The sequence below is a fragment of the Mirounga leonina genome, unplaced genomic scaffold (genome assembly GCF_011800145.1).
Source record: "Mirounga leonina isolate KUSES-001 unplaced genomic scaffold, KU_Mleo_1.0 Mir_128, whole genome shotgun sequence".
Lineage (NCBI taxonomy): Eukaryota > Metazoa > Chordata > Mammalia > Carnivora > Phocidae > Mirounga > Mirounga leonina.
In genome coordinates this window covers 34,485,621-34,506,447 of record NW_023270320.1, presented here as the reverse complement: position 1 = coordinate 34,506,447, position 20,827 = coordinate 34,485,621, and the positions used below count along the sequence as shown (strand labels likewise).

At 49.1% G+C, this 20,827-nt stretch overlaps 1 protein-coding gene across 1 annotated transcript; it reads right to left on the bottom strand.

The window, feature by feature from the left end:
- Positions 1–1,382: 1,382 nt before the first annotated feature.
- Positions 1,383–3,866, bottom strand: LOC118010103 (beta-defensin 103A-like). The gene is made up of 2 exons (XM_035004307.1): positions 2,961–3,866; positions 1,383–2,062 (listed from the first exon to the last, which is right to left on the bottom strand). Exons 1-2 carry the CDS (start codon positions 3,016–3,018, stop codon positions 1,917–1,919), a joined length of 204 nt encoding a protein of 67 aa, XP_034860198.1. The 5' UTR covers positions 3,019–3,866; the 3' UTR covers positions 1,383–1,916.
- Positions 3,867–20,827: the final 16,961 nt, after the last annotated feature.

Sequence of the window (20,827 nt, the reverse complement as noted above, 5' to 3'; positions counted from 1 at the left end):
TTTCCAGTCTTATTTTTAATCTATCTTTGCCTTTCCATTTGACACCTCAGTTGGGTTTCTTATAGAGAGCATGTATCTTATTTTTTAAGAAGCTGACAATCCTCCCTTTGAGACAGAATCTTAGCTGCTCACTTTATTCCATCCCACAGAGCCAAATTTCCATCTGGCATTAATTTTCTTCTGACTGGAGAATTTTCTTTTTCTTTTTTTTTTTAATAGTGCAGGTTTTCTGGTAAGGAATTTTCTTAGCTTTTTGTTGTTGTTGTTTAAAAAGTTTTACCTTATTTTTTTAAAATAGACTTCATTTTTCAGAGCAGTTTAAGTTCACAACAACACTGAGCAGAAGGTAAGGAGATTTCCCACATACCCTCTGTCTTCACACCTGCAAGGCCTCCCTCAGGATCCATATCCTCCCAGAGGTCACATTAGTTACAACTGATGCGCCTGCATTGACACATCGTTATCACCCAGAGAGGTTCCGGAACAGTCCACCCTAGAGCTCAACAGCCCAGCTACAGATGCAATCCCTTTCTGAGGGCTCTCTCTGCGCTGCTGTGGGAAGGCACATGGGTCAGCCTGGTATGTGTTCCTGGAATTATCCATCCAATCCCTTTGGGGTGTTTTTGTTTTCCTCTGGGCTTGCCAAGTTTCACCCGAGGCGTGCTCAGACCAGCACTGGGACCTGATTCAGGAGAGCCCTCTGCTGCACGTGGGTGCTCCACCCCCATCCAGATGCCCCCTTCTGGTTTTCCGCACCGAGAACGGGGGTCTCGTGCTGCCCGAACCTTGAATCCATCTCTCGGACTCAGAAGGCTCGCTGGTCTGCTTGGGTTCTCCTGCCCCGTGCTTTGGCCTGGAGCCTGCTTCCCACAGGAGACCGGAGACAAGGGGTCTCGCTCGTGTGGCCCCCGTCTCCGCAGCCGTGGCCCCGCACTCCAGCTGTCCAGTGTCTAGAAGGACTGTCTCACGCCTCTGTCTGCTTCCCTAGCTGCATCCTGTCGGAGGGCAGTTCCCACAGCAGTTCATGCTTTTGGGATGGCAAGTGGGATCCAGGCATCTGCTCCCCTCTTCCGGACAGCCCGGTTCTCTTGCTTTTCCATAGGGCTGGTGTGTCGGGGAAGATGGACCTCCCACAGCATCCCCGGAAATCCTTCCATATCAACATGGAGAGGACACAGGTTAGAAAGCTGCAGGGCCCCAGACCACTGGAATGTACAAGCAACACTTTCTGAGCAGCTTTTATGCTCAAGGCACTTTCCTAGGCTGGCCCAAAATGATTAAGACAAAGTCCTTGCCCTTAAAAATGATGCAACCAGATATGGAGATTGGAAATATGCAAATGGTACAACACAGAGATCAAACAAAATTCATAGAAGGAGCATTCCGTCAGAACCCTGCAGTGTATCAGAGGAAAGCTCATATTCTTTTGGGAAAGCAGCTCTCTTTGTAGGGAGGCGGTAGGATTTGCGATGGCCCCGGGGTTGGGGGGGATGGGTTAAAGTTTAGAGATGAAGCTGGAAGGGTGATTAAATGCCGGATAGGGGAGGTCAGAGAGAGCAGAGGCATGGGTTATAAGAAAACCAAGGGAATATTTCAGGAGGAACAGGGAGTCCAATCTCATTGGGGTACATAACTTGCAAAAGAGGAGTTAAATCTGATAACGCTTGGAAAATAGGTTTAGACCCCTTTGAGGATTCCTCCAGAGATTATCCTGCATTTGAATTAAAGGTGAGTCCATGAATGCTTTCCCAGTTATCAGTTTGGTAACAACTACCACAATAACCAGAATTTAAAGAGAACAATCAAGCTTCTAATTCTTTTGAAAAAAATATTTAATTTGATTTTTCTTCTATAAACTTCCGGGAGGCATTTTCACACTTTACAACGTTCCCATCACGTTTCTGGATTTTTTTTTTTTATTTCTTTCTTCGGCAGCATTTTCGGCCCGCGGAAGAACAGCGGCCTATCTGCTCCTCCTTTGGCAGGCAGGTAAGCAGAGCACACCGACCGCTCCTTATTCTGCAATAATACCTCTGCAGGGTATTTATAATTCCTCCATTTCCTGCAAGGAATAAATAGAACACGCGGGAAGGCTTTAGTCCAAGTATAAGGCTTTTGAAATTCCCCAAATAACTGATCTGTTACCTTTCTTCTATTCTTCCCTTGCCCTGCACCCCCTACACACTTCTACTTAGGGTCGGGTAGTTGGAAAGTGAATTCAGTTATACTCCTAGTTGTATACCTCATAGGGATGAACACATACACATACATACCTTTCTTTAAATTAAGAAATGAGAAAACACATACTGGTTTGGATTTGGTGGATACCAATTTGTAATTTCCTTTATAAATACAATGTTATTCTGATCACTATCCCCAGGGGTTGTTTTTCTTTTATTTTAGGGTGTTTTCTTTCTTTTTTAAAATTACTTTTTCTTTTTTCTATAAAATGAGAAGTAAAGTAGAGGAAGGATTAAGAGACCAACTGACCTGTGCTTCTAGGGGCCACAGCTCAGCTGGGGACTGCGGTGGCATTGGGGGAGGGGTGTGGCCACCAGGCACACAGGGGCTGCAGGGGTCCCCGGGGCTCGCAGCCTCCCAGAGACTCTACTTGCAACCCCTAAAGCTAGTAACTAGAAGTCTGTCCTTCTGATCTCAGATTAAACCCATCTTTCCTGCTGGGGTTAAAGTTTTTGTATCACTTTCTTTATGTCTCACGAGCAGGTAAGGTTCATCCCTTTCCACAAAGGGGTGGTCTTTGTGAGCTATTTAGTCTCTGAAAAGATTGGGAAAACCGCTTCAAGATCCTTGATGATTCTCACCAGAAGAAAGAAAATGGTGATGTCTGTTCCCATACAACAAATCTACCTGGTCTGAAGTTCCCGAGGAATGGAAAGGGACTGACTCTGAATGATATATTTGCAATTCCTTCAACCCTCTCGCCTCCCAACCGATCTTACCTGGAACGGGCATCAAGAACAGGAAGGGCAACAGGAGGAGAAGGTAACAGATCCTCATGGCCGACAGGCTTCGCAGCGCACTGACACCAACCTAACACTGATGGCAAGGTGTGCTCGTCTACTTTATAAGGATTGCAGGACACACAGCCATGGGTACAAGTAAGCAGCGGCTGCAATTCCTCTAATAGTGCAATGATGACAATATGACGTGTTTCCTGATGCTTCATGCCAGTGTCTCTTACCCCACAGACCACGCCCACTCACCCTGAGATAATTGCAAACCTGAAGGGTGAAGCAAGCCTGATGTGAGCACACAGCTATCCTGATGCCCTCTAGGCTCCAGGAGCACGTCCAGGTCCGGCTCGGAGCTGGTTATAGGTATAGGTGGCAAAGACCCTCTCCTCTTGGGAGCATTCCCAGGGCATGTAGTTGGGAGCTGCCTTGCCTCCACTTTGGCACTTCTAAGCTCTCTTCCTAAAGTCCTAGAAGATTCTGAAGCTCACCTGGGACCATAGCAGTCCAGCTTTCTACATATTCAGAATCTAGGTGTAAACTAAGGCTGGGTCACACCTTGAGCCTGCACACGTATGCCTGAAATTGAGATAAAATGGGATCAGCTTCAAGATAATAGGAAAAGGAGGAAAAATGCACTACTTTCCCGAGTCCCTGACCCTATGCTCTTTTGCGTGCAATGTGGGCTATAACTTGGGTGAAACATGGTTTACGCTTCATCAGCGTCTGAAAACTGTCAGATTCATGAGTCAAGGTGTCTCATTCTCCTTCACCAGAGAAGAAGAATGCTAGGATGATGCATTTGGTGGACTGGCACCTCTTCCTTGTCGATGACACTCCCTATACAAATAAGGGGCTTAGGAAGTTGCATTTAAGACTTCTGGTTACTCATGGCTTGGGAGCATTCAAGGAAGTCCAGAGATCAGGTGATTTCCACTGGATATAGATTCAATGTTGAAAGGACCAACTTTTAAAAAAAAATATTGGACTTAAATGTTAAGGAATCCATTAGTGGTTTGTATTTGTCGATAGACGACTTAATTGGGAGCTGAAGTCACCATGACGTTGCCTGGCTCTTGTGTTGCATGAATGCAATTATAATGGATCCACTGAAGTTCCAGGTATCAGTTCTCGGAGCGTGTGTTCGGGATCCTGGTGCACCCATCGGGTTCTGTAAGCTATCACTGAACACCTCCTATAGATAGACAAGTGGCATGTGCTCGGGGTCAGTGGGATGGAAGGGGGTGATATGGAAAGAGGGACCAGTTCAGGTTCTTTCTCTCAGAGAGCACTTGTACGGGTAAAGGCAGACGTGCGTGCAATCAAAGAAGCCACAGAGGGGGGCATTTTGACAAGTGTCCTCGTAAGGGTTCTAGCACAGGGCTATGGAAATGTAGAAGAAAGATAATTCACAGTGAAAGGCAGGTTTCGATGATTTAAGAAGGGTTTCGAGTTGTAGACACTTCATTTTTTTTAAATCAAAATTTTCTCAGAAGTTCAGGATTTAAGACAAAGCAAGGTTTTTTGGTGTGTTTTTGTTTGTTTTGTTTTGTTTTGTTTGAGAGAGGAGTGGGGAGGGGCAGAGAGAGAGGTAGAGAAGGAATCCTAAGCAGGCTTCATGCCCAGCGCGGAATCCCTCACGGGGCTTGATCTCAGGACCCTGATATCAAGACCTAAACAGAAATCAAGAGTCAGATGCTTAACCAATGAGCCACTCAGATGCCCCCAAGCAGGTATCTTTAAGCGGGGAAGGAAGTGAGTGTGGGGCAGGACGGGTGTTAGCTGTGCAGACAGCCTTGCTCAGTCTTCCATCGGATAAAAGAGAGGGCGGGGTGGGCGTTGTAGGAACCCGGGTGTGGGGCTGGAGTCCTCTGCTCATGGGGGGATGATTTACTGTTCCACATGGAAAACAGACCTCCCCAGTGACCTCGTGGTCTACCTGGTTCCTTCAAAGACTGGAAGGCATTTCTAAGGCAATGCCACTCTGTCATGAGAGGCTCTTTGGGAATGAAAGCTATTTTTCTTCATCCGCTGCTTTGGAAGCTGGGGCTCGGGGACTGGGCTGTGGCAGTGGTATCCTCCTCACTACAAAAGGAACTTTGAGGAGTATTTTGAGAAGGTTTATAAAAGTTTTGAATGTTTGTGGTAAAAATTCAAATAATAGAAGAGTTGGACAATGTTCTTCGCTTTTCCTCTACCTGGGGGAACCACTGGTAACTGGGGTTTGTCTTCTTCCTGGCTTATTGTACCTTTTTTTTTTTGAATGTCCAAAGTACTCGTTGCCTCTCCAGTCCTAGTAGTTGCACGTCCCCCAGCTGATACCGAATACCCGCCTGTGGCATCTGATGCGCCAGGAAGAGCTGGTGCCTCGGGTCCCGAGCTCGGAACTGCAGACCCCACACGCCGACGCGCTGGCTGGCGTGCTGGATTCTCCCTCTGCTCTGACGCGCTTTCCCGATGTTGACAAGGTTGAGGAGGAGAGACGTCAGTTATTTAACTCTTTTGTGTTAGACTTTCCACCAATCTTTTCTTTTTTTAATTCGATTTTGAAAATACGGAGCAGAGATTTGGTTGATGCAAGGTTCGGGCCCAGGGGCACTGCTACATGGAGGCAGGCACTGGGTTTGGAGAGAGAAGTTAGCGGTTTAACTGTCAGCCCGAACACTGACTCCGTGAGTTTCCTTGAGTAAGTTCCTTCGCTCTCTGAGCATCTGCACCTCAGCCATAAGCAGGCCGTGGAAGTCCTCAGAGTGAATGCTGTGAAACTGGCTGACAACTGCCAATGACCATGGGACCCAAGCATCACCGGGGAGCCCTCAGGAAGCATAACCAGTGAGGGGATGGTGATACTCAGGCAGCTTAAAGATGATGGCCTCCACTCCCAGCACGGGAATCTGGGATATCCGCTGCTTTCTTTACCTTATCACAGTCCCAGCGTGGCCCCGCCCCTCTCCTGTATGGCCATTTGTTATGGCCGCTGTTGGATGAGTTACACAGGAAGAGAGGCATTATCCCAGTCTTACAGTGGTGGACACAGCGGTGTAGGTTGAGTGACTTGCCCTAGGCCACCCAGCTAGTCAATGGCCATACTATGAACTGCAGGGAACTGTATACATTTTGCAGGAACCCCTGCTCTCCAGGTACCACATAGTTGGGCCAAAGGGGTGCCTTAGCAGATGGTGGGAGGGCAGGAGGTGGTGAGAAGCCAAGGTATTCCTCTGCTGTACCTCAGGAAGCACCTCCTCTGTGCCTCCAATTCCTACCAGAAAGCCACGTCATCCGTGGTCCTAGCTTCCACTAGGCAGGTCCGCCATGACCTGTTGGGAGTGCCATATCCTAGGCTTTGGAAATACTACCTCCTTCCTCCTTTGGTCCCTCTGGCCTTGGGGACAGTAGTACCTTTCCCCTGCTGCAAATTCTGAGGTGACTCACCATACATTTGGCTTCTCAGCTCTCTTAGATAACCATCTATATTAAATTCTCCCCATTTGAGGTTCTTAAATTTATTTCAGTTTCTCTGGTTGGACTTTGACTGTCTTTAAAGTCCATGCTCTAAACCATCACAATACTAAAGTTCTCTGCATTCCCCTCCTTGTGATATTACTGCATTGTCACCAGCTAGAATAGTGCTTTGCTCTGCACGGCCCTCCTGAATACCTCATCAGCATCTCAAGATTTCGCATGACGTGGAATCTTTGAGACGGTGGTAGGGGTTGCAAGTCAATGCCAGCTTATTGTGGCCTCCTGTTTACCTGTTCTCACTATCATGAATAGGTATATGCCAGGTGGTTTCTAGCATTCTGATTTATCACTGCTATTTTAGCTTAATTATTTTTCTACAAAATAATGAAAGCAAGGAAACAGGAAAAAGAAAACCTTCCTCCAATTATATAACCATAGATTACCTTTTCTTCCAGAAAGGAAGCAAACTGTAGGCCTCTAGTTGGAGACCAAACATGGAGGTACTTTGTTTTGCCAGTGAATTAGGCCTCCAGGGAGGTTTTAAAGCCCAGCTGAGCAGGTGGTCCCATCTGCCCTGCTTTGTGCCTTGATATGTTTGCAGAGCTCCTGAAGGCATCTACCTATGCCTTCCCCTGCTTTAGAAGATACTGTCTTCCCTCCAAACCCAAGGCAGAGAGCTACTTCTCAAGGTCAGGAGGTGAGCAAGTAGAAGCAGAGGCTTTATTTCCCACAGGCTGACTTGTTGTCACCCAACTATCCAGTGTGAACAAAAACCTTGTGTCATCCTCAGCCAGCGAGCTTTCTTGGCATTTTTGCATCTTGCAGCCTTCCTGCGAATGCCCCTATATTGTGAACACTTTATTTGCTGTTGTGCTTCATCCACTGGACAAAGAAAGGAGGGTTATATCAATAGAAAGGCAAGGGAGGTGTGCAAAGAAGGGACAAGAGTTGGACCTGAGGAACTCGCCAGGAGTCACAGGATGCCCTTGGGTTGATGGGGTGCAGCAGAGAGTCAGACACGACTGTTCTCCCTGGGAGCCTCCACAGAGGTGGTAAGGCATGGAGCCAGGTTAGGGAGCAGTGAATTGTCTAGTTGGGCCAAAGTCAAGCGGATGAGCACGTTGGGCAGGTTTGCATTTAATGTGGTAGACAGGTCATGGATTCATGAGAAACTAGATCTAAGATTTAAGTTCTCTAACAGGCTGACCACCCACTGACAGGTCCTTCAAGAAACGCTGAGGGGAAGGGTTGAGAATGCTGTGCATACAATTGGGTAACTCTTTCCCAAATCCTTGTGTTTAAAAGACATTTAATCATCCTCCTGCAAATGGTGTCAATGACGGCTCTGGGAGCTGAGCCACTGTGAGGTGAGTACTGATGCCCAGGGACTGGCCCTGGGTCCCTTACCCCTCTACCCTGCAGCGACAGTGTGGTTCTCGAGCAACCAGACACAGTCCAGAGGAAGAAGGTCTCAGGAGAGGCACGACCCGTTTTCTCTGCCCAGGGGCTGTGATGTGGGGAACAAAGGCAGAAGGGAATGTAGATAAAATTAAATTTCCATATACCCTGCAGCCCATTGACAAATCCTTGAAGCAGGCAGAGTATGACATTCCTGCAGGAACTCCCAACTGTCTCTTTTTTAAGATTTTATTTATTCGACAGAGAGAGAGAGCTTGAGCAGGAGGAGGGGGAGAAGGAGAGGTAGACTCCCCACTGAGCAGGGAGCCAGATTCGGGGCTTGATCCCGGGACCTGGGATCATGACCTGAGCCGAAGGCAGACACTTAACTGACTAAATCACCCAGGTGTCCCTTCAAGAACTCCCAACTGTCTTAACATTAATGTCTTGCTAGAGGAAAAACAACCTTAGCTTGATAATAGCTAGGTCTCCAGGATCCTGTGAATCTTCTTTAACATATGAAAATTCTGTTGGAGGGGTGCCTGGGTGGCTCAGTCGTTAAGCGTCTGCCTTCGGCTCAGGTCATGGTCCCAGGGTCCTGGGATCGAGCCCCGCATCGGGCTCCCTGCTCGACAGGAAGCCTGCTTCTCCCTCTCCCACTCCCCCTGCTTGTGTTCCCTCTCTCACTGTGACTCTCTCTGTCAATAAATAAAATCTTTAAAAAAAAAAAAGAAAATTCTGTTGGAAACTTCCTTCGTCTTTACCTCCCCCAACTCCCAAGTATATAATCAGTCACTCCTCACAACCCTGGTGCAGCAACTCTTTCTGCCCACAGGTCCTGTCCATGTGCTTTGATAAAACCCCACGCTTTTGCACCAAGAGTTCTTTCTTGGCTGTCGGCTCCGAACCCCAACATTTCCACATCAGCCAAAATTCTGACACAGAGACTGTTGGGGAGGGCAACTGAGCCTATCCCTGTTTCTGTGGCCTCACACTGAGACTCACGGAGGCCCTGTACATCATCCACGTACTGAAATCATCCTACACCGCCATGTTTACGCCTCATTTCTTTATATGCAGAATAAATCAGTTTGAAGAGATGGTGCTGCTTTTCTAGGTTCTGCACACCCACCATGTTTTACCTTCACACAGCCCTTCCCCACTCTTCCCAAACTGGACCTCTCTAATCCAGCCGGACTCCCGGACTCCCCACCACTGCCTGTGGTGAGGGATCGTCTCTCAGGATTTGACTCGTGGGTCTAGCAGATACAGGCATACGCTTAGCTCTGGGGAAGGGAGAATAAAAGAAAGTGATTCCATATCCATATTCTGCACCAACTCTCCGCAGAGAGCTCCTGTCAGTGCCTCCTTGGGTCACAAGTGCAAATCCCCCCAAATTACCCTCCTTAACTTTCCTTCAAGTGAGGGCCAGGTTTTCCTGATGCCGTCTGAGAATATTACAAGAACAAGAAATGAGAGGCTTTGTGCGGTAGAATGGGACTTCTCAGGAGAGCAGAGTCCGAACACGATCTTGTGTCTGAAGGTGAGCCCTTAGGCAGTGCATGCTGTATGCAGTGCGGGACGTTCACTGCGGCCAAGTTCTTGGGCCCCCCGAGTGCACCTTCACGTTATATTCAGGCTGGGACTTCAAGGGTGGATCCTTCCACTTGTGGACACACCCAGGTCAACTCCTGCAGGAAAGAGATGAAGGCAGCTCTTTGGGGGGGCCGGGGCGAGGCGGAGACTCTTCCTCGGGGGTGAGGCTCTTCCTCATATTTCTCTTTGTACCTTAGATAACATGATGATAGCCTTTCTGAGTGAGAAAACGCCCAGATGGTTCAGAGGGCACAATTTGAGTCACAGATGTAGAAGACCTAGACAAGAGCTCTAAAAATTAATTCCTTCTCTCACCAAGTGTTTCGACTTAGGGGGATGGAAAGGAACGGGGACCAATCCTCTCCCCAGCAGGTCACATGTTCCAGACTCTCCCTGGAATTTTTGTTGTTTGCACCTATTTTGGCTTCTCTCTCTTGTTCCGGAGGAAAGTTTTTTCCTTCCGTGGCTCTCTTCTCTACACTCTTCAAACTCCGCCTTTTTAACCACATGCCATTACATAAACCCTTCTCTTACTCTCTTTCTCCACTGGCTTCTTCACTGTAGTCCCCAGTCACACTCAATTCTTCACTTGAAAATAACCTGCACTTGACTTTTCTTTTCTCCTGAGACCATGATGTCGCCCTCTTCTTTCATTCGTTACCAAATTTCTCAGAAGAGTGGTCTGGGCTCACGTGGGCTCCTATGCCCTCAACCCATTGCTCCCTAGTTGATCACTTCCTGGCATCTGTCTCTCGAAATGCCTTCCAAATAGAATGAAGTGTGATTGGTGCCAACATTTACCCAGTCACTGAGCGGAGAGAATGAAAGTCTGACGTCACCAGGCACAGAAGGGAGACCTGCTGTGGAGAGAAAGTCAGGCTGAAACTGGTTCAGGAATTTGAAACCTTAGTGCGATGCTTTGTGCCTTTCCCAGAAACTAAAATCACACCGAACACTGTAGGGGATGAATCTCCCGACTCCCGAAGGCAAAATCAAGAAGGGATTAAGTACATAAAAATTCATATATAAGGCTACCCTACCATCCTCCTACCCATCTGACGGCAGTTATTTTCTTTCCAAATGAAATGATGTGTGTATGATGCATTACTATTTATACTTTTGCACTCTAATCAGATTCTTCTGCTGCATTTCATGCTCAGCCCCCGTGAATGCTCATCACATAGCAACACCTGCCACCAGCCGACACGGTCTGCTGGCTGCTTCCTTGGGAAGGATTTTCAGAGTGTAGGTGGCTCTTACAACTCATCAGTGGGCTGGGGGCTGGGGTGGAAGAAGAGATGTACCCAAAGGCAAGACATGGAAACATTTTAAGAACATAGGACTTGTGCTACTTTTATGTAATCAGAACTGATACTTGAAATGAATCTATCAGCTACTGTTGCAATAGGCAATGGGAAAACATCAGATGTTTCACACATAATGACTGGCATCTACGGAACTGTTAGGATGTACCTAGCTTGTCTATATGTATGTAACTAGCACTTTAGTGCATTTTTGTGTGTGTGTGGCAAAAACGTGTGAGGTCACCATTATAATGTAGATTTTAAGAATAAGGAAATTGAGGGGCGCCTGGGTGGCTCAGTCGGTTAAGCGTCTGCCTTCCGCTCAGGTCATGATCCCAGGGTCCTGGGATCGAGCCCCGCATTGGGCTCCCTGCTCGGCGGGAAGCCTGCTTCTCCCTCTCCCACTCCCCCTGCTTGTGTTCCCTCTCTTGCTGTCTCTCTCTGTCAAATAAATAAATAAAATCTTAAAAAAAAAAAAAAAGAATAAGGAAATTGAGGTTAAGAGGAATAAAGTGACTTGGTAAAATTCAAGTTTGGAGCCCAGATAGGTTCACAGATTATGCTGAATTAGGATTATGCCACTTTATGACCTTAGGTCATTATAACTATGTTTTGTTTGTTTGTTTCAGTTTTTATTTAAATTCCAGTTAGGGGCACCTGGGTGGCTCAGATGGTTAAGCATCTGCCTTCGGCTCAGGTCATGATCCCAGGGTCCTGGGATCAAGCCCCACATCGGGCTCCTGGCTCAGCGGGGAGCCTGCTTCTCCCTCTCCCTCTGCCTCTCCCACTGCTCGTGCTCTCTCTCTCTATCTCTGTGTCTCAAATGAATAAATAAAATCTTTTAAAAAAATAAATAAATAAATAAATAAATTCCAGTTAGTTAACATACAGGGTAATATTAGTTTCAGGGGTACAATTTAATGATCCAACACTTACACATAATTATGCTTCATATCCGTTTTCTGGCCAAAGGTTTCGTGAGTGGGGTTTCCAGGGGAAAGGTGTATGATGTTATGTGGTGGGACAGAACCAAACAGGACTGAGGGAAGTGAAGCCGTACCTCACCCACTTGACCTAGAATTGAGAATTCCCCTGTAAGTGCCTCACGGAAGTGGTCACCGTGGTATGTATGATGACAGAGCATCGAGAGAAATGCAAGCAAATGATGAATTTGGCATCTCTATGTCAATCTCCTCTTCCATATTTAAAAAAAGGTTTTTTGGTTGCATGCATCAGGAAGCAGAAAACTTTTTCTGTAAAGGACCGTACAATTAAAAAAAAAATGAGGTTTTGCTGATCATACAGTTTCTGTTGCAACTACTCAGCTCTGGGGGGTGTGGTACCGAAGTGGTTGTAAGCAATATGCAAACAAATGGTTGTGGCTTTTTTTCAATAAAGCTTTATTCCTAAAAATAGGTAGGAGCTGGCTGGAGTGAGTGCCCCATGGCTTGCGGACCGCTGGCTTGCATTTGTGAGACAACGAGAGTGGATACAGCCTCTAAAATGGCCTCTGATGAGCCCCACCTTCTAGTATTCATGCCCTTGTGTCATCCCCTCCTTTTCCTTGCAGGGTCACCTCATTGACTCATTTCTAACACATAGAATAAGGTGGTAGTGATGGATGCCACTTTTGGGATTAGGTTATAAAAGACCATGGATTCCATTTGGGGTGCCCTCTGCTCTCTGACTTGCTGACTTTGAGGGAAGCCAGATGCCATACTTACAGCTGCCCTATGGAGAGGCCCATTTGGCAGGGAACTAAGGGAAATTTTGGCCAACCCAGTGAGGAACTTAAGTGGTCTTTAATCTAACAGCTTTCAAGGAATCTACTTCTGCCAAGGACCGCAGGAGTGAGCGTCACAAAGAGGATCATTCTCAGCTGAGCTTTCAGTTGAACTGCAGCCCTGGCTAACAGCTTGACCACAACGTCATGAGTGCCTTGATCCAGAAGCACCCCACCAAGCTGTGCACAGTTCCCACAACCCACAGAAACCCACAGATACTCAGCATTTGTTGTTGTGCAATGGGTAACTACCACAGTGAGCTATAGTATAAGCAAGACATCTGGAGGCCAGCGTTCTGGTGCCAGAGTTCATGTGCATGTAGGTTAGCTGCTTACCCATCTGGACCCTCCATTTCCTCTCTGCCTGCCAACGGGAGGGGAGTCCTGAATTCCTGAGGTTATTACAAGTCTAAATCCTCACAGTTCATTGAACCGAGTCAGAGCGATATCTAATGAATTGGAAACCCATGGGTGACATAGAGGCTCCCAACATATTTTGCTACTAATTGCCAACATTTAAAGGAGTAAAGATTCTGTATAAAAATCCCTATCTCTGGCTTCTTCAGAAAAATGCGATGATTTAACCACTAGGGCCCACACTCATACATGGGAACATCAAGGTGTATCCAAAGATCTCTTGCCCCTTTATGTAGAATACTAGCCCCCTAAATCAGAATCTCCCATTCATGATCTTTCATTGGCTGGGCTCACTTCTTCCAAATGCCTGGCTCTGACTGGCTTTAGGAAGTCACTTAAGTTTTAACTGCTCTTGCTTTGAGATCTTTCCTTTCACAGAGCAAAGGTGTTCTCTCACTTTTCCGTTAGGTCTTGAGTCTAGGACATTGGCCCTTTTTGGCTCAACATGCCCTTTGTGAAATGCTGGCTGTGTCATACGAACTGTACCCACACATTCTGTCACATGGACCTCAGGGAAGCCCCAGCTCAGAGCCTGGACCGGAGGTACGCGTGGTTTGTGACAACACCTGCATTCTTCCCTCTCTCCGCCACACATCTGGAGGACCTCTCCTCCCTCCCACAACCTTTATAGAAAAACACACTCCAGCACTCACATGTGCACAGATGTGCATGCCCACATGCCCAACCCAGTTACAGAACTCGCTGTAGCTCCGAAAGAAGCTACATTTCCATATATTCCCTCCGTTCCTGACCTGTCAGGGCTGGGAACACTTTCCCTTTTCCCACCTCATGCAGGTCCTCACTGCCCCTTTCACCTGATGTCATTTCTCTCTGACATAACCTCTGTGACTCCTTGATTCTCCTTCCATTGCTCCATCCACCTCCTTCCTCTTCACCCTCTTATAATTGCTATACACACGGTTTCTATTTTTCTATGTTGCTTGCATTTGGATTCTCATTCTTTTGAGTGCCAGGCATTGTCAGCTCATGAAAAACGCAATCTAGGATAGGGATATAGGAACATGCTGATTTAAACTACCATGACTCAAAATTTATCTTGTGTTCAGGGCATACTTGTGTTTCGTTATAAGCATTTCACAAGATGTATGTTTTAGGAAACACTCTGGCCTCGGGCCAGATCTTGGCTTTAGCACGCTACTTATGTACACACATGCATAGCTCGTAACACCTGCTCAGACCTGCACACCCAGCCATGGAACGTGTCCAGCTGACAGCAACCTATAAAAACTTGGGGGGCGGTGGGATTAACAAAAATATCTAGATGTTGTCACACGTGGTACATATTTTAGAAAAATGACTTTGATCATGGCCTCGATTTTAATTCTCCTGGAGATTGACATTTGGAGACCACCCACCCATTGTGTTCATAGTGCTGTGAACATCCTGGTCCACTGAACAAGAGAACTTGGCGTCAGGATGGGGGACGCTGCTTTCCAAAGGGGTGAGATTTGCTTCTGTCCAGTTGGTTCCCTATAGCCTCGGAACTAGATTTTCTTCAAGAGAATTGGGGCTTAGTGTCATAGGTTGCCTTGTTCAGGTCCCTGAAGTTCCTATTAAAAGTCCCACTTGACTGACTTTGAATATTTGCCTCTTCCTTGGAGAGATGGGGAAGCTACAAGTACCAGCCTGCAGACCCACTACAAAGCCACACCCACTTTCTCAACAAGGAAATAGTTTGTCTTCATTTCAGCCTAACTGGAATGGCCTGCCTTTCCCTAGAACCGTCCCCCTAACATCTGTATCTTTTCCTGGTCTCTTTGCTCTGCTGCTGAGGACTGAGCTCAGTCCTCCTCTGTCTTGCTCGTGCTTTCTCTCTGCCTGTTTTTATCACTGTCTCTGTGTTCTTGTGTCTGTCATTATCCGTCTCTTACTGTGTTCTCTGTTTTTAATCACGGAGTGTGTGTGTGCGCGTGCACGTGCTCATGCATTCACACACTGCCTGTCTACCTGTCTCTCTACCTCTGCTTCTGAGGACGATGCAGGGGTCTCCGGTCTCGGGGTCTCTCCATACCAGAGGTCTCTTCCTGACAGGCTGCAGTGTTTCCAGCTCTTAGGACCACCCTCTGCAGCCAGCCAGAGGGATTTTCAGGCAAGGAACCCTTCCTTTTCTGGCCATCATGTGCCTCCCAGGCTCTCCTGGGAGAGCATGACCAGAACACACAGCCCTGCTTCTGTCAGCAAGCCTCACCACAAAGCTCTGTAGTGACACATCCATTGAAGATTCATGGGGAATAACGTAACAGAGGTATGAATCAACCCTCATTTTTTTTATCCCTCAAGCTCTATCCGTCTTCCTCACAAGCATGAGCTCAGAGATGGTTACTGGCATTTCTTCATCCTTTGGAGACAGTCTCCTACAGAGAGAAAAGCCTTTTTCTTTAGTGTGAGACATCTATTTCTATTTTTATTTCTACACAGGCAAATAAACAAGATAGCTATTCATTTTCCTACCCCCTATTGTATTTGCTCTTCTTTGAAGGTCGCAACTTCCCCAGCCCACCGTCGTTGCCTTCTCCAGGAGGACATAATCTTTGATTGGATCCTAACTGGAAGAATCCAGCCTCACTTCCTGGGATATGAAGGGAGGGGAGGTGCTCCTTCTTTTTTCCCCCCAAAGGATTCATTCATTTATTCTCTCATTGAAATCTTCCTCGTCTTTTATTATTTTATTTTATTTTATTTTATTATGTTACGTTAGTCACCATATAGTACATCAGTAGTTTCTGATGTGGTGATCCATGATTCATTGTTTTCGTATAACACCCAGTGCTCCATGCAGAACGTGCCCTCCTTAATACCCATGACCAGGCTAACCCATCCTCCCACCTCCCTCCCCTCTAGAACCCTCAGTTTGTTTCCTGGAGTCCATAGTCTTTCATGGTTCGTCTCCCCCTCCAGTTTCCCTCCCTTCATTTTTCCCTTCCTTCTCCTAATGTCCTCCATGCTATTCTTTATGTTCCACAAATTATTGAAACCATATGATAATTGTCTTTCTCTGTTTGACTTATATCACTTAGGGTAATCTCCTCCAGTCCTTAATGATCCCAGGGAGCCTCAAGGTGGAACAGGACAGAAACCAAATGCTACTTTGTTGAACAGTGGGCTCCTGACTCTTCTGGAAGTGAGAAACATTTTAGCAATTAGGGAACTATTTCCTTCCTCACTCTGAATTAAGCCCGTGTGGTCCTCAAAACTCAATGTCTGTCCTGAGGAGCTGCACATCTAACACGGTCAGGAGCTGAAGAGATAGCTGCGTGCACTCACCTTACAGTCACTCATGAAGCCAGCCTGAAGTGTGGGACCACCCACACCATCCCTGGAAAGCCCAACCCCTCCCAGCTTAACATTCTCTGGGGCACAAGTGTCACCAGAAACCCCTGGTTGTCCTGCTGCCTGCCCCCCAAGGGGCCACTCCAGCTTGTTCCGGTGACTGGAAAGACGTGGTGGATGAGAGTGAGGTGGGCTTGGGGGAGAGCATGAGGGTGGGCTGAAGGAGGACAATCTGGGTGCAGGAGACTGAGGCTGGGATGGGAAGAACACCCTGGGTTAAGACCAGCTTTCTAAAAGACCTAAGCAGAGGGACTTTCCTTCTAGAATGTGGGGAAAACATTAATTTGCCAGACTTTAATTTTTTGCCTTTCTTTGATAAGATTTCCAGAAACATCAGTAAAATACTCTGTCCCGGAGAGGTCCGTTTTAAGAGTGTTGGGGAGTTTGCAGGACCGCTGGGGAAGCGGAGGATCCTCGAGGTCCACTGCGAGCCCTCTCTGTGTGCTTGTGGAGAGGGGGCGTCACCGGCTGCGTGGAAGTGACAGCAGCAGGGACCACGGCTGGGAGGGCTCGGCCATGACCCTCTGCGGGAGGCCGTGGTTCTCAGCTCTGAATGCACAATAGCTCCACTCAGCGCTTCACAGAAACAGCTAAGGATCCCGTCAGACCCCTGCAGGGGGTGCCTGGGACGGAACGAGTAAGTGTGAAAAGCTGCCAGTGCAGCATTGGGAATCACAGCTCTAGAGGAAGATGATTTCTAAAGGGTGAGGACACTCCCCTGGCTTAGGGACAGACCTCACCGTCTGTGCTCCTCCAGGTTCCTCCCTGTGGCAAGACAGTGACAACGATCAAGTGAAATGTGCAGCTTTTCCAGTTCCTTCGGTCATGCTCCCCTGTGACAGGCACCACACCTAGCATCGAGCATCACCCCCGACACCCAGTTCTGTGAGTCACTGTGACTCGGCTCTCAGTCGGTCAGGCGGGCGTGAATCCCAGGGAGCGCTGGGCTGCCTCCCGCATGGCCCGGTCTGCCGGGAAAGGGCTGGGCCTCCGCTCCCTCACCTCACCCCGTGTGTCAGTGCATCCCTGGTGCCTCGGTTGCCCTCCTGTCTTTCCTCCCAGTCGTTCCAGCATCGGCGGGCTTTGCTCAGTGGAAGCAGTCCTGTAGAGAGACAGCTCCCCGTTACAGCAAGCAGGATGGAGAGGCACAGCCAGGCTGGGAAGCCTTCCTTGCAGGATTTCTTCAGCTCCAGCAGCATTCCTGCCTCTAGGTGCTAGCTCCCACCCTGGGCCACGCTGGGGAGAGTCTGATGGTCTCACTGGGAGCAGCTGACCCACCTCTGCTACAGGGGTGGGGCCAGCAGGATGCGGGAGTGGGGACAGAGTCCCTGAGCCTCCCTACATTCTAGTAAGAGCTGGTCTGATCACCCTTTCAGATGCCATCGAGTGGATTCATCCTTAACTTCCTTCCTTCATTTCTTCCTCTTCCCTTCCTCCCCATGCTCCCGGACATTCACTCTTTCACTCATCATTGCCTGTTGTTGTGTTCTAGCTGCTTTGGGAGCTAACCCCCACCCTGTAGGAGGCCCCATTCCCCTGGGGCCCAGAGCCAGCTCACCCGGCTCCACCACGTTCAAGTCTCCTTCTTCCCCCTTTGTGCACCTGCTGTGCAGACCCACCCCGCAGCCATGGCCACGGCTGGAGGGCTACAGCCCGGCCTCAGCTGCCCTGGCAGGTGGTTCTCATGCTTGCGCCCACCCGCCCCCCCTCCGCTGCCCGAGGTGCAGAGGGGACGCCTACACCTGACGGCTCCCAAGGTAAGAGAAGGCCACAGTCGGCTTCTGTGGCTGGCTCAAGCCAGAGTTTCTGCATCTCTGGTTCTTCTCAGATGCCAACAACAGATTCCAACGTCTCCTTGGATGCTCAGGTGGAAGGATGGAGCGGGCTCATGCTAACACGGGACAGGGAGATGGAGATGTTTCAGTGGAAAGCCCGTAACTCATTTCCTACCTTGCCCACATCTGGGGTTGCAGGAGCCTTGGCAGAACCCCAAACTCCTTCCACATAGTCACCCAAATGGCAAGAGAGGAAAGCATGGGCAGCAACCCCTTCCTGCTCCTTCACTAGCTGTGTGCTCTCGGGCGGGTCTCTTCACTCAGTGAGTTTTAGTTTCCACCTCTCTAGAATCCAGGCAATGATTCGCACCGCAGTGTAGATCACGGGTATAACATACAAGGCCATTCGTAACACGCAGTCTTGTACTATCACTGCTAAGCCCACACGGACCCTCACATCAGTATTTATTAAGTTAGGGAGAGCTCGAAGGGACACTGTGTGTGGACACTGCTTTCTCTAGATTTTATAGGATGAGGGGATGAGATGGAGGGGAAAGGGCCCAGTGTCCACCTGTCATCAGCTCGCTATATGACCTCAGGCAAGCCTCTGAAACCTCAAAATAATATGCCCCATTCTGCTAGCTCCCTGGCAGATCCGAACAGAACTTCTTCCCGTAGAGCTGTGTGGCTCTGGGTAAGTAACTTCACAGCTCTGAGCCTTAGGCGTCTCATCTATTTTATGAGCACACTCATACCTGCTCCCTACATGAACCGAGACAGGTGCCCGAGGAGCCCGGAGTGCGGGTGCTGGCCCCGAGGAGCTGCCAGAGGTGGAACTGGCAGGGAGACCTTGACAACAAGCCCGGGTCCCTCGGCATTTAGCATGAGAATTCTTCTGGATCCGGATGCCAGGCAGACCCAGCCTGAGTCACGGACGGATGCTCTCTGGACGCGCCCAGAGGCCTCCCTCTGGGTGACCTCGGGCATCAGCACCTCTCAGCCAGGCCCCTCCCCTGCGTGAATTCTCAGACTTCGCCAGGGCAGGCACGTGTTTCCCTGCAGAGGAGACACGTGACTCTCCCATGGAGTCATCTGGGGAATAACCCGCAGGTGGGGCACCACCTGACTGGCATCCAGTGAGAAGGAAGCCTGCAGAGCCCAGGTTCATCTGGCCTCCGGCCACGCTGAGGACACTCTGGATTATAGACGTGCCTGCTATTCACAGTTTCTGAACCGTGATGCTTCTCCCTCAAGTGAGGGATGTAGCTCAGGACCATGGGTGGATTTCTCACCTCCCAGGGCTTTCAGTTTCCTTTGCTGCTGAAGTTCATAATTGTGCTGAACCAGATTCTTTTTCTTGTTTATTTTGTTAAAAGCCCAGTCCAACCCCATATTGTGGCATTGCCTCCACAGACAGGTGGTATTTAGATGGTAGACAGTCACTCTGGGAGCTGGGTTGCCCGACTCTGCCCAGTGTGAGGATGCAGGGCTTGGCCCGAGAGACTTTCGATGACATTAGCATGCTTGTCTCCTCCTGCACGGTGTTGGCAAGGCGCGGGATCTGGTGGCAACATCTCACCTTCAGAGGTAGCGAGGGGACAAGCTTCTCACCTTCCTCTGCAGCTAATCTGCGCTGCTTGGCAGAGTTCTAGTGCTCTTTTATATGCTGGTTGCTCTTTTAAACCATGGCTTTTTCCCTGTGCCCGAGGCAGAAGGATCTGTTCACCAATTTCACATTGTGCTTGGCTGGTCACTAATGGTTTAAATAGGAGTAAGACCCAGACCTGTCCGGGGGACTTTGAAGTCGAGCGGGACAAACAGACATGGCCATGGATAATGGCTGGATAATGGCAGCACAGGGGCAGATCCCGTAAGAGGAAGGCATGGGGGGGGGGGTGCGCAGAGGGGGCACACAGTGGCAGCCATTGATTCTGCTTGCAGGGATGCAGGGCAGGGGGCCAGGGAAGGTTCCACTGGAGGGGGCATTTGAGCCCATTTGACTGTAGGAAAGGAACACCTTTGTCATTCCTAGTTACATACTGAGTCATCTCAGAAGAGGGGGCTGAGTCTTGGAGAGGTACAGTGGGCAAGATGATACTTGCCTCAGAAAAAGGAGCTATGGGGAAGGCATACAGACTTGCCAGGTATTGGACCCTGCTGGCGGTGGCCTGGCCGGTCTGCCTCCCGCTGGCTGCCTGGGACCCCCAACCATCAGGAAACTCAGCCCCTCCTTGGGTCAGTGGAGGGTTCTTGCTCCCATCGCTGGTTCCACCAAGAGGAGAGGCTTGCCCCTGTGGAGGGTTTGCCCGCACCTCCTCTCAGCTGCGCCTAACTATGTGAGGCAGGTGTCTCAGAGCAAGGACAGGGCTCGTGAATCCCCAGGTTGAAACAGATCTGGGACCCAAAGGCAGGATCAGTGCACTCAACCATTGGTATGTGTACTTACAATCCTGCCCGAGCCTGTCCTATAAACCCCAGGGGGCAGCAGTCCCGGGGCACAGCTCAGTGGCAGACTCGGCTAGAACCTGGGGATGCTCTCCTGAGCCCCCTGCCTTCCTGCTGCCTCCTGACAGCACAGGGTGCTCAGCTCCGGTCACTGCTGGGGTCAAAACTCCGGCAGACAGGCGGCAGCAGGATGCAGGCAGGCTCTGCTTTCATTATTCCCAGGTCCGCTGCCGGCCTGCCCCCTCCCGCAAAGAAGAGCTGCGCGGTGGCGCCTTAGTACATATCCTGACCCATTCAATTAATTCCCACAGACCTACTGGGGGG

What these genes read in the sequence shown, in the direction of transcription:
- LOC118010103 (XM_035004307.1), bottom strand. Translation starts at nt 3,018, where the DNA reads ATGAGGATCTGTTACCTTCTCCTCCTGTTGCCCTTCCTGTTCTTGATG. An exon ending in GTTCTTGATGCCCGTTCCAG is followed by an intron (nt 2,063 to 2,960) that starts GTAAGATCGGTT and finishes TATTCCTTGCAG; the next exon opens with GAAATGGAGGAATTATAAAT.